Source organism: Myotis davidii, unplaced genomic scaffold (assembly GCF_000327345.1).
Source record: "Myotis davidii unplaced genomic scaffold, ASM32734v1 scaffold9, whole genome shotgun sequence".
Taxonomy (NCBI): domain Eukaryota; kingdom Metazoa; phylum Chordata; class Mammalia; order Chiroptera; family Vespertilionidae; genus Myotis; species Myotis davidii.
In genome coordinates, this window is record NW_006299435.1 from 1,026,354 (window position 1) to 1,039,375 (window position 13,022).

General features: G+C 36.8%; 1 protein-coding gene across 2 annotated transcripts in view; it reads right to left on the reverse strand.

Annotated features, from left to right (window-relative positions):
• The window catches only part of SNX4 (sorting nexin 4), a 64,985-nt gene that overhangs the window by 9,231 nt on the left and 42,732 nt on the right, over window positions 1-13,022 (reverse strand). For both annotated transcript variants that reach the window (XM_006775006.2, XM_015571324.1), the window contains 5 exons: window positions 11,764-11,825; window positions 10,385-10,450; window positions 6,512-6,601; window positions 4,153-4,252; window positions 1,060-1,205 (listed from right to left, as the gene is read on the reverse strand). In XM_006775006.2, the coding sequence (XP_006775069.1) occupies window positions 1,060-1,205; window positions 4,153-4,252; window positions 6,512-6,601; window positions 10,385-10,450; window positions 11,764-11,825 (464 nt within the window). The remainder of the gene's footprint in view (window positions 1-1,059; window positions 1,206-4,152; window positions 4,253-6,511; window positions 6,602-10,384; window positions 10,451-11,763; window positions 11,826-13,022) is intronic.

Here is a 13,022-nt window from a genome sequence, read left to right on the forward strand (position 1 = left end):
GGCCCAGACAGCGAGAGGGCACAGGCCGGGCTGAGGGACCCCCTTCCCCCCCGAGTGCACAAATTTTTGTGCATCGGGCCTCTAGTATATATATAAAAGCCTAAGTGACCATTACAATCGAAGGACCAGTCGAGTCACTCTAACGCGCACTGACCACCAGGGGGCAGACGCTCAATGCAGAAGTTGCCCCCTGGTGGTCAGTACACTCTCATGGCCAGCCTCCCGAGGCCCCTCCCCCACGCTGACAACCCCTCTGATGGCCCCGATCTAGGGGGCCAGCCTGCCAATTTCCTGCAGCCCCTTCCCCCAGCCAGCCCCCCTTATAGCCTAGATTGCTGGAAAGGCCAAGAGACCCCACCCATGAATTCGTGCACTGGGCCTCTAGTTATTCCTATAAAACAGATATAGATGCCAATTGAAGTTGCCTGCCTAGGTCACTGGAAAGTATATACTCTTTTTGCCAGGATGGAGTATATATCACATTTATCATGTACTGCTTTAAATGACAACTACAGTTGCAAAAAATTCTGACAAGTTTTTGTTTATCTAACTCTATTCATGAAAGATTACTTTGACTTATTTGGTACCAGTGGTTCTAAAAATTACTCAAAAAACCTCCAAACCAATGAATGATATACTCTGTCTGCCGTGGTCTACTCACTGACTAACAGATGAAAACAATAAGGAAAGTGAGCCAAAGAGTGATGGCAGGTCTTTGAAAACTGAATTTCTAGAAATATTTATGGAGTAATTACATGGCAAGCCCTATGCAAGATGTTGAAATATAAAGAGAAAAAAGACATGATCACTGGCTTTGAAGGGCTCGTAATTTAGCCAGGGACACTCACTCAGAGCAACTAACCATCCAGTACAAAACCACCACACTGCAGTGGCAGGAACCCAGTGCCACATAGCCTGTGTGGATAGGAGAAGGCTTCACAAAGGAACAAAAGCACTGGGCACAGAGGGCTATGCTAATGAAGCTGGGAATTGTTATAAAGCAACAATCCACCATATAATCTACATGACTGGCTTTGTTAAACACCTCAGCATTTTTACCTGCCTTCCAGATTTTTAGACTTTAGCTGCTGTTCCCCTTCACTTATTTGTTCTTCAAGCACCTTTATTCTGGCTTCTCTCTGCTCTGGAGTTTCTTGACCAAAGAGCTTGGTAGTCATTCCCTTCAAAGAAAATGTTCTCACAGTCTAAAAGGATTTAGAAACAAGTGAATGAATAAACAAAATGTGCTGTATACATACAATGAAATATTCAGTCATAAAAAGAAAGGAAATTCTGATACATGCTATAACATGGATGAACCTTGAGGACATTATATTAAGAGAAAATAAGCAGTCACAAAAACAAATACTGTATAATTCTACTTATAGGAGGTATCTAGGATAGTCAGATTCACAGACAGAAAGTAGAATGATGAGCCCTGGCACGGTAGCTCAATTGGTTAGAGCAGTGGTTCTCAACCTTCCTAATGCCGCGACCCTTAAATACAGTTCCTCATGTTGTGGTGACCCCCAACCATAAAATTATTTTCGTTGCTACTTCATAACTAGTAATTTTGCTACTGTTATGAATCGTAATGTAAATATCTGATATGCAGGATGTATTTTCATTGTTACAAATTGAACATAATTAAAGCATAGTGATTAATCACAAAAACAATATGTAATTATATATGTGTTTTCCAATGGTCTTAGGCGACCCTGTGAAAGGGTCGTTCGACCCCTAACGAGCCCCAAAGGGGTCGCGACCCACAGGTTGAGAACCACTGGGTTAGAGTGTCATCCTGATATGCCAAAGTTGCGGGTTCGATCCCCAGTCAGAGCACACACAAGAATCAACCAATGAATACATAAATAAGTGGAACAACAAATTAATGTTGCTCTCTCTTGGAATCAATAAATTTTAAAAATTAAAAAAGAATGTAGAATGGTGGTTGCCAGGGGTTGGGGGAAGAGGGAAATTGACAGTTGATGTTTAATGGATATAGTTTCAATTTTGCGAGATGAAAAGTGTTCTAGAGGTTGGCAACATGTTCTTACTACTATACTACTGAATTGTACACTTAAAAATGGTTAAGATGATAAATTTTAAGTTATATATATTTTACTACAAGTAAAAACTTTTTAAAAAAGGAAACAGAAAACTTTTGTCATTTTCCCCCTAGATCAGAGAGAAGCACCATATGCCTACAAAACAAGGGGTTCCTAATATGATTACTAGTACTGGAATAATAAGGAAAAGGCAAAAAGAGTAAAATTCTAACTGAACTTCTTAATGAAATGGAAAACTTCTAGCTAAAGCAGGGGTGGGCAAACTTTTTGACTCGAGGGCCACAATGGGTTCTTAAACTGGACCGGAGGGCCGGAACAAAAGCATGGATGGAGAGTTTGTGTGAACTAATATAAATTCAAAGTAAACATCATTACATAAAAGGTCTTTTTTTTCAATAGTTTTGTTCATTTCAAACGGGCCGGATCCGGCCCACAGGCTGTAGTTTGCCCACGGCTGAGCTAAAGTATTTATTAGGCAAGTCATTTCTTTATATTAGTGGTCATATTTTTGAAACCAAAAACCAAACTAAAGAAACATTTAAAATCTGCATAACTCACAGTGAAATTTGGGTATCTATAATAATAAAAGCATAATATGCTAATTAGACCGGACAGCCAAATGACCTTCTGGACACGTCATTACAGATGTCCTTCCGGATAAAGCCACCAAAGTGGGGGCCGAGGCAGAGGCAATCAGGCAGGCAGGCAAGCAGTTAGGGGCGATCAGGTAGGCAGGCAGGTGAGTGGTTAAGGGTGATGAGGCAGGAAGGCAGAGTGGTTACAAGCCAGAAGTCCTGGATTGCAAGAAGGTGCAGGCCGGGCTGAGGGGAGCCTCCCCACACACACACCCGTGCATGAATTTCATGCACTGGGCCTCTAGTCTATATATATAAAAGCCTAAGCAACCGTTATGACCAGACGGTAACTATGATGCACATTGACCACCAGGGGGCAGACATTCAGCGCAGGAGCTGCCCCCTGGTGATCAGTGCGCTCCCACAGACAACCTCCCACGGCCCCTCCCCCCAGCCAGCCGGGTGGTCAGTGTGCAGCCAACCTCTCCTGCCGGCCAACCTTCCGTGGTCCCTCCCCCCTGGCTGGCCAAACGCCCACAGTGCCTCTCCTGACCAGCCCTGATCATCCCCGATTGGGACTGGGCAAGACATCCCTGATAAGCTGGGAGGGACCCCACCCATGCATGAATTCGTGCACCGGGCCTCTAGTCTTTAATAAAACAGGATGCCTAAGTCCAAGCATTAAGCGTCACTGCTTTAACATTTCCTCAATCTCTGGAGTTTACACAAGGAAACATTTTTCTCTTTACATGTAGGAGTAGAGAACCAAGCTTCCTGTAAAAGGACTGGGAATTTCCCTTGGGTTTTAAAAATAAATTAAGCCTACTATATTACTGTTTGACAGTCAAGTCTTTCACCTAATAGATTTTTGGCTTTTCATACATATAGCAAGCGGGTACCTATAAGTACCTTTGAAACTAAAGTACTTGTTAGTATAAAGTGACTTAAAAATGGTAACATTGTCACTACTTCATTACTTATAGATTGTGTGCACTCACTATGACAGCCAATTTATGCCAATAAGATAGTAGTGGAGTAGAAAGCTGATTATAGAAATGACCTAAGTCTAATACAATAAGATATGGAATTTTCTTCACAAGTGCTCACTGTAAGCATTCAAGAATCAAATACACAAAAAGCTCCTTGTAAAGAGAGATATACTGATTCTGACTGGGTATGGCTTTTAAAAGTAAACTAAAATGTCTATAATATACCTTATAAAATTAAACCTGATAAAGGTCATTATTTCAATCCCAAAGAATAATGTTTTTTTCACTTGGACTTAAGTAGAAATGAAATGACACTTATTACACAGAGCAAAATGTTGACAAAATATCTTATACTATAGCTTATCTTTTTATATCAAGATCACAACCCAAAGAATTATAAAGTTGACCACAAATTATTCCCCTGTAAAAGCTACAGGAATCCTGAGTAGTACAACGACAGCTCATGCCACATAAGGCTTGCTACACTAATATCAGAGTCCAAAATGGAAAATCACTCACCCCAGTTGACAGTTCCTCACATTGCTGCTTCTTAGATGCTAAGTCCTGAGCAGCCATCTCCAAGTCATATTGCATAAGTTCATGTTTCCTGCACACAGCCCTAGGGATAAAAAAGAACACTACCATTTAATTTTTATGGCTTCTCTTTTAGCATGTTAAAAATTTTTTTCAGGGGTAAAGAGGAAGCATCACAATGTCTTAGCAGGGTCAGAAATTGTGTACCCAGAATTTTCAAGTTTAAATATAGTTGCCCAACATTAAAAATTAAATCTAGCAAAACCCAACCATAAAAACTTTATATGCCTTAAAACAAAAGGTTGTTTTCTAGATACTTGTAATTTTTTTCAATAAACACCTAAAATTGCCCTAGCCCGTTTTGCTCAGTGGATAGAGCATAAGCCTGCAGACTGAAGCATCCTGGGTTCGATTCCGGTCAAAGGCATATGCTTGGGTTGTGGGCTCGATCCCCAGTGTGTGGTGTGCAGCAGGCAGCCAATCAATGATTCTCTCATTATTAACGTTTCTCTATCTCTCTCTCTCTCTCCCTTCTTCTCTGAAGTCAATAAAAAATTTTTTTAAATAGACATCCAAAATTATCACATCATAAAATATTTTATATAACATAGAAACTAATGCTATAATCTCACATAGCAACTGAGTATTTTTTAAAATATATCTCAAAGCTTTATTCTGTTTTATTTAGAAATGTTTATTAGTTTTTAATATCATAAAAATAATCCTTGCTCACTGTAAAAAAAAATTCTCACTGTAAAAAACACACACAGGAATGCACAAAATTAAAAATAGTTTCGAGAACCCTCTTTTCCCCAATCCCACTATCCAGACACAATTCCTGTTAACAGATGGTGCATATCCTTTCAGACTTTAGCAGGCATTTACAAATGTATATATCTACAAACCCCAAGTGATTCCACATCTTTTCTTACTGAACTATATACCATGAACATATTTCCATATTAATACATGTTAATCTTTTCTATAATTTTTAAGAAAATTCCACTGTATTCAGCAACTTTCTATTCTCTGGTAATGTGTAAATACCTTGGTGAAACTATACCACTCAAAGCTCCAGAAGGAAAAGACTAACAATGTTATGTTTTCATACCAGTTACTGAACAGGTAAAGAAATATTGCTCCGCTGAAACCGGTTTGGCTCAGTGGATAGAGCGTCGGCCTGCGGACTGAAGGGTCCCAGGTTCGATTCTGGTCAAGGGCATGTACCTGGGTTGCGGGCACATCCCCAGTAGGAGATGTGCAGGAGGTGGCTGATCGATGTTTCTATCCCATCGATGTTTCTAACTCTCTATCTCTCTCCCTTCCTCTCTGTATAAAATCAATAAAATATATATATAAAAAAAGAAATATTGCTCCACTGTTTTACTAACAAAAATTCTTTTTTCTAACAGAATTTTTAAACTACTTTTAAAAGTGACAAAAAATTACCAAAAGTGGTTATAACAAAAGCCACCTATTATAGGAAAATATTAATTTTTCTAAAATGAACAGAAAAAAAATATAGTAACTTAATTAGTATGACCACCTATTAGAGAAAGTCCTGATATTAAGAAGTTTTATAGCCCTTACTAAGGAGATAAGATATGCAGGTGTGAAAAAAATTACAGAATAAAAATGGCAGAATAAGAATAGATAGCCCTGGCTGAGTGGCTCAGTTGGTTGGAACATCATCTCATACACCAAAAAGGTTGTGGGTTTGATTCCTGGTCAAAGCACACACCTACGCTGCTGGTTTGATCCCCAGTTGGGGCATATACAGGAGAGGCAACTGATCCATGTTTCTATAATATCGATGTTTCTCTCTCTCTCTTTCTCAAATCAACAAACATATCCTCAAGTGAGGATTTAAAAAATATACAACCTAGTAAAAGATAGTGTTACATACATACTCTATCTGTAATTTGCTTCCAATCTTCAAATTGAAAGAAGTACAAAGAACAACACAGACACCTGATGCCTAAGACTGACGGGTTTTATCAGTATAACTAGAGGCCTATTGCACGAAATTTGTGCAAGGGGCTTAGCCCTTGCAGCCTCGGCTTCCTCAAGAAGATCGTCCAGAAGGTTGTTTGGCTGTTCAGTCTAATTAGCATATTAGCTCTTTATTATATAGGATGCTTCAAGGACAGGGATTATCTTAAATTTCTATATCTAGCACTCTGCAACACAGAGGACAACAGAGAGACCTCATTCAATATCTGGAGGAATTAATTAATTCATTTAAAAATCTTACTATTCATTAAAAAACCTTACTATCTCTATTTTGGAGCAGCATGTATACAGAGTGGTGAACAGCTGCATCTCTAATACTTATTATACTTACCGTAGGGCTTCTGCATAAAAAAGATACTCCTTTAACTGATCTGCATAATGCTCTTCATCTTCCAAAATATCATCAATAGAAGATGCGTACCTGTTTAAAAAAATATTATAGAAGCAACTTTTACCAGGACATTCTAAGAAAGTACTATTCAAAGTATAATCCACAGACCATTTACTACCCATCAGTGACAAAGATAAGTACAGAAAGTCAGAATAAGCATTTAGAAACATTTATAGCAATTTCTAATTACCATGACAATGTTATTACATTTTACTATGTTTCAATCAGCTTGGAAATAAAAAATAAAACAAAAAAATGGCCCATCTTACAGGTAGCTTAAGAAGCAATAAAAGCTGAAACCGGTTTGGCTCAGTGGATAGAGCGTCGGCCTGCAGACTGAAAGGTCCCGGGTTCGATTCCGGTCAAGGACATGTGCCTGGGTTGCGGGCACATCCCCAGTGGGGGATGTGCAGGAGGCAACTGATCGGTGTTTCTCTCTCATCAATGTTTCTGACTCTGTCTCTCTCCCTTCCTCTCTGTAAAAAATCAACAAAATATATTTTTAAAAAAAGAAGCACTATAAGACTAGAATATATTTTGTTCAAAAATAATATAAAAGAGCTACAAAATCTGTAGAAAGAATAATTATTAGTATAATTGATGCACAAGTGTTCTTGGTAGCAACTACATACAGTAATGCCAAAAACTATCAAAGGAAAAGTTAAGCCAATAAAGATTACAGAAAACTTTAGAAGCCTTATTTTATTAGAATTCTTAATAAATCTCTGTTTTGATTCAAACAAGCCCCTCATTGTTAGGCCATTCTTGGTCCTGGACCTGAGTCTTTCCTGTACAGTAATGTGATGGCTCTCCACAGTGCTTCTCCAAATCCTACAAGCACATATCGGAACACCTCTAGGAAATCTTCCCAGACTACTTTAGTCCTAATTCATCACTCTACTTCATATCTTTATCAACAATTTAGGACGTAAGTTGTATCAAAGTAGTCTCAAGTATTGGTTTTATTTCTCTGATCACATTATAAATTCTGTAAGCACACGGGCGGTGACATGTACTACTTTAGTATAGTATAACAGTCATGCTTTTTTCAAATTAATTCCAATTCCCTAGCATCAGAACAAAAGAAAAATATACTTTATGTTTCCAAGCCTGCTTCATATAGGCAAGCAAGCAAAGTTCACTATAAACCTAAGGTTCACTGAAAAGTAAGGTGTTTATAGGATTTATAAAAGTAGGCAAATTACAACTTCTATAATTACAAATTTACATTTGTAGAGTGTGGAACATATTCTAAGAATCATTGCTTGGAGTAAGAAAAAATACATTTAGTTCATAAACCTATGATTCTAGAAAGTTAATATTAAACAAACAACAACAAAAAAGAACTGCAGGGCTAGTGGCTTGAAAATAGGAAACAGTGTAGGGATAAACGCATGTTCTTGTTGGGTACAAAAGTATAAGTGGTAAAGGATTTTAGCTATCAGTACTAACAGTTTTATTTAATATTTTACAATCAATTGAAGAAATACTAAATTCCTGCAAACACTGAAATGTTAAGTCAAAACAATGCAGGAAGATTTCTTAATAACCTATTTGAAAAGCAGCCAGTTAGCTTAAATACAGCCCAAAGAAAAATAATACTTAGATAAAATTGATGTTTTAATTTTTAGTATTGAGTTGTAACTCAGAGTTAGAAATATTTACTCCAAGTCTATGACTTGCCTCTTCATTATCTTAATGGTGTCTTTCCTGTTTGTATATGTGGTAAAATATATGTAACATAAAATTTACCTTTTTAATAATTTTTAAGTGTACAGTATAATGGCATTAAGTACATTCACATTCTTGAAAAGGACTATATAACTGTAGGTCTATTTCTGAACTCTATTCTGTTCCATTGATCTGTTTATCTCAATACCTCACTAACTTTATATAGTAAGTCTTGAAATCAGGTAATATATTCCAGGTTTTGTGGGGGGTTTCCAAAATTATTCTGGTTAATCTAGATCCTCTGAATTTCCATATACATCTTAGAATCAGCTTACCAATTTCTATAAAATAAAGTCACTGGAATTTTGATTATGGCCACAATCCAGAAAAAATGGTCATATTAACACTACTGAGTTCTCCAATCCATAAACATGAGTTAACTATTTATTTAGGTCTTCTTTAATGTCTCTCAGCAATGTTTATATATAAAGTTTTCAGTGCAGAGGTCTTTCATATCTTTCATTAAATTAATCTCTAAGTATTCTGGTATGCAATAAATGCATAAATAAGTAGAACAACAAATCAATGTCTCTCTCTAAAAAATCATTAAATTTTTTTAAAGTATTCTGGTTTGATGCTATTATAAATAGCACTGTTTTAATATTTTTGTTTTCTAATTGCTGCTAGTATATAAAAACAATACTTTTAAATATATTGATCATATATCCTGCGTTCTTTTTGTCTTTGTTAATCCTCACCCGCAGATATTTTTCCATTGATTTTTAAAATATATGTATTTTATTGACTGTGTACAGAAAGGAAGGGAGAGGGATAGAGAGTTAGAAACATCGATGGGAGAGAACCATCGATCAGCTGCCTCCTGCACACCACCCCCTGGGGATGAGCCCACAACCAAGGTACATGCCCCTGACCAGAACTGAACCAGGGACCCTTCAGTCCGCAGGCCTACGCTCTATCCACTGAGCCAAACCAGTCAGGGCTTTCCACTGATTTTTTTTTTTTTTTGAAGATACTGAAACATTTTATTTTATTTTATTTTTTATTACAAAGGGTATTACATATGTGTCCATTTTTTTCCCCCGCCCTAGACAGTCCCCTAGCTTTCCATTGATTTTTAAGAAGAGTATAAGAGACAGGGAAAGACAGAAAAACATTGATGTGAGAGAAACATCAATTAGTTGCTTCCTGCACAAGGCCCCAACCAGGGCCTGGGCCAGGGACGAGCCTGCAACCAAGGTACATGCCCTTGACCGGAATCGAACCTGGGACCCTCTGATCCCTAGGCCGATGCTCTATCCATTGTGCCAAACTGGGTAGGGCTCCTGCATTCTTGTTAAATTCAGTTGTTAGTTCTATAATGTTTTTGGTTGATTCTTTATAGTTTTTTTTTATGTAAAAGATCCAAGATCCTGTTAATTCAAATAAAAATGGTTTTACTTCTTCCTTTCTAATACTTATTACTGTATAAGTTTGATTTTCTTGCCTCATGGCACTGCTAGGACCTCTAAGACAACAGCAAACAACCTCGCCTTGTTTATCTTTTAGGAGAAAGTGTCAATATTTCACCATTAAGCACAATATTAACTATAGGTTTTAGACTTGAGGTAGTACCTTTTATTCCTAGCTTGAGGATAATTTTTACTGTGAATGAATGTTGAAATGCTTTTCCTACATGTATTGAAATGAACATACAGACTTTCTTTTTTATTCTGCTAATATATGAATTAGACTGATTGGTTTTCCAATGTTAAGTTAAACTTGCACTCCTGAGATAAACTTCTTTTAAGACAGATCTGTATACACAAAGCATAATGTAAATGCCAGCAAAACTGATAAACAGCCAAAACCGGTTTGGCTCAGTGGATAGAGCATCAGCCTGCAGACTGAAAGGCCCCAGGTTCGATTCCCGTCAAGGGCATGTACCTCGGTTGCAGGCACATCCCCAGTAGGAGATGTGCAGGAGGCAGCTGATCGATGTTTCTCTCTCATCGATGTTTCTAACTCTCTCTCTCCCTTCCTCTCTGTAAAAAATCAATAAAATATATTTTTTAAAAAACTGATACACAGAAGAATCACTAACACTTCACCTTAGGTTTCACCTCATATTATCCAGGTACTTACACATCCATATGATGACCAGCACTCTGCAGTCCATCACCCATTTCTTTTTCTATGGCACTCCATTCACTGGGAAGAAAAAGATAAAACCAATACCACTGTGTATTAGATATGGAATACTATTAAATAGAATTTTTTACAAGGTTTTTTCTAATAGCTTTTAAAAATATATCTGTATTTGGATTTATTTTCTGTGACTTAAATATGCTGCTTTCACCTTAAGTTTACAACTAAATGCAAGTGAAGGTTTTGTTTAACAACAGATACTTCAACTCAAGCTGTTTATAAACCTAGTTTACTGAAAGTAGGGCAGCTGATCAGAGACAAAAGTGAGATTAGAATCAACTACCAAATAGTGTTCTATCTGCTAACCCCAGCAACTTATGTTTTTTTGGTTTTCTTATTCAAAAGAGCTCTTTACCTCCACTTGCCATGCATATGACCAAAGAATAAAAAAATAAAGCACAGAATAATTAAACAAAATATATCCGGTGTTTTTAAACTGTGGGGCACATGAGTTTTGTAAATACCTAAAAATGTGCACAGGACTTTCTGGGAGAAATTTGCTTGTATATTTTCCTGGAGTCCCTTGAAAGGAATTATACCAATTACATTACTACTATCCACCCCTTTAAATCTCCCAGACCTCTATCCCATTAGCTTAGGATGGCATATAAGCCTCAAATGCCCAACTTGCCTTGAGTCTCATATCTTTGGGGCTTCCATTAAACACGAAATTAAATGTTTTTTTCCTCCTGTTAACCTGTTTTTTGCCAATGTAATTTACACCAAAAAACAAAAATATGCAAGTAAATATTTTTAAAAGATAGCTTGCAAAAGTCTTTAAAATTATAAAGTGTCTGAGACGAAAGAGAAAATCACTAAATCTATACAATAGTGATTTCCAATAAAATATTCTTGGGACTTCTGCTGAGAAAGTAAAAGGTAACACTCACTGCTTCAGAGTAGTTTCACTACTCTGTTCAATATATAAGACTTCCTCACTATTTTTATTTAAAACAGGACATTTAAAAAAAATAATCTTCTACTTTCCAGACTCATCAATTTTCAAAAATTAGCCCTAGCCAATTTGGCTCAGTGGATAGAGCGTCGGACTGCGGACTGAAGGGTCCCAAGTTTGATTCTAGTCAAGGGAACATACCCGGGTTGCTGGCTCGATCCCCAGTGAGGGGGGATGCAGGAGGCAGCCGATCAATGGTTCTCTCTCATCATCAATGTTTCTCTCTCTCTCCCTCTTTCTTCCCCTCTGAAATCAATGGAGATACATTAAAAAAAATTTTTTTTTACAAAATTATAGTTTTCAGGCAAAAACCTAATTAGAGTTAATTGTTATTTATTTTAAGAGTTTATGTAATGCTTACCTGAAAACTCGCCCGTAATTCCCATGTACTTTATATACACCATAGAGTCGATCTGCTACTCTCTGGAATAAATATGTAAAAGAAACTATTATATGACCAAAGATATATACAACAATAAACCATGCTTAGCATAATAATCATGGAAAATATGGAAAACTTAAACATCCCCAAGTCTTATCACTCTTGATATAAGAAACGTATAGACAATAATTAAAACATATACAGAAAGAAGTATGAAAGTGATTACATAAGTATAATGACCATACTATTTTTCCCCATGATAATATTTTTATCCAGCAGGTTAACAGACACCACTTTAAATTGTTGCATAAAATTCCACCTAGTGTACAGACTGTGTAAGCATTCCTTGTTGGATATTTAGTTATCCCTAATTTTTTCAATATTATAAATAATCTTGTAATAAGCATCTGAGAGTAAGGCTTTTTCTAAATTTCAGATTGTTTCCTTATGATAAAGTCCCCCAAGTAGTATATAGGGGAAAGAATATAGACACATTCAATTCTATTGATAGTTTTATACATAAATGCTCAACTCATACAACACACTTTTATTCTACTCTGTCAAGATAACTCCTTCTAACCAACAAAAACATTAGATTTTTAATAACATAATTATAACTAACATCACAGGGTTGAAATATGTACTACCTAGCCATTCACACATATTTCACACAAGACAAAACAAAATGTTATGTGTGGTAATTTGCTTTACTTTTCCCCAATGTTATGGATAAGAATTGGAAGACCAAAGGTTAATCCCACATAAAACCCTAAAAAATTCCTAATATGCAGTTTCTAAATATAAACCCTAAGGATAAATTACATCCCCAATTCCTTACTCAAACAGGAGTAATTTGAGAAATTAGGCATTAACCATGTAACAAATCTTAACCTTTTCAATACTTTAGCTTAAAGTGAACAAACCACCATGGTAAATACTGGGAGCGGGCCTAAGAGGATCATAAAATGTTTTTCATCTTGCCTTGGCCTGCTCTGAAGGAACCCACTAGACTAGACAAATTAAACAGAGAAACTTGTCTGAAGTCTTAATCTAAACACTACAACCCTAGGAGGCACAGAAGCCCTGCTTCCCTAGAACGCCCTGGAGAGCAGCATCAAGAACACAGCAAAGAAAGTCCAGTCCATAGCATACCCCACAGAACCCCAACTCCAAATACAAAGGTCATCCATGAAATATTAAAGCAAAACACATCTTCATCTACTACCCATGAAGCACAA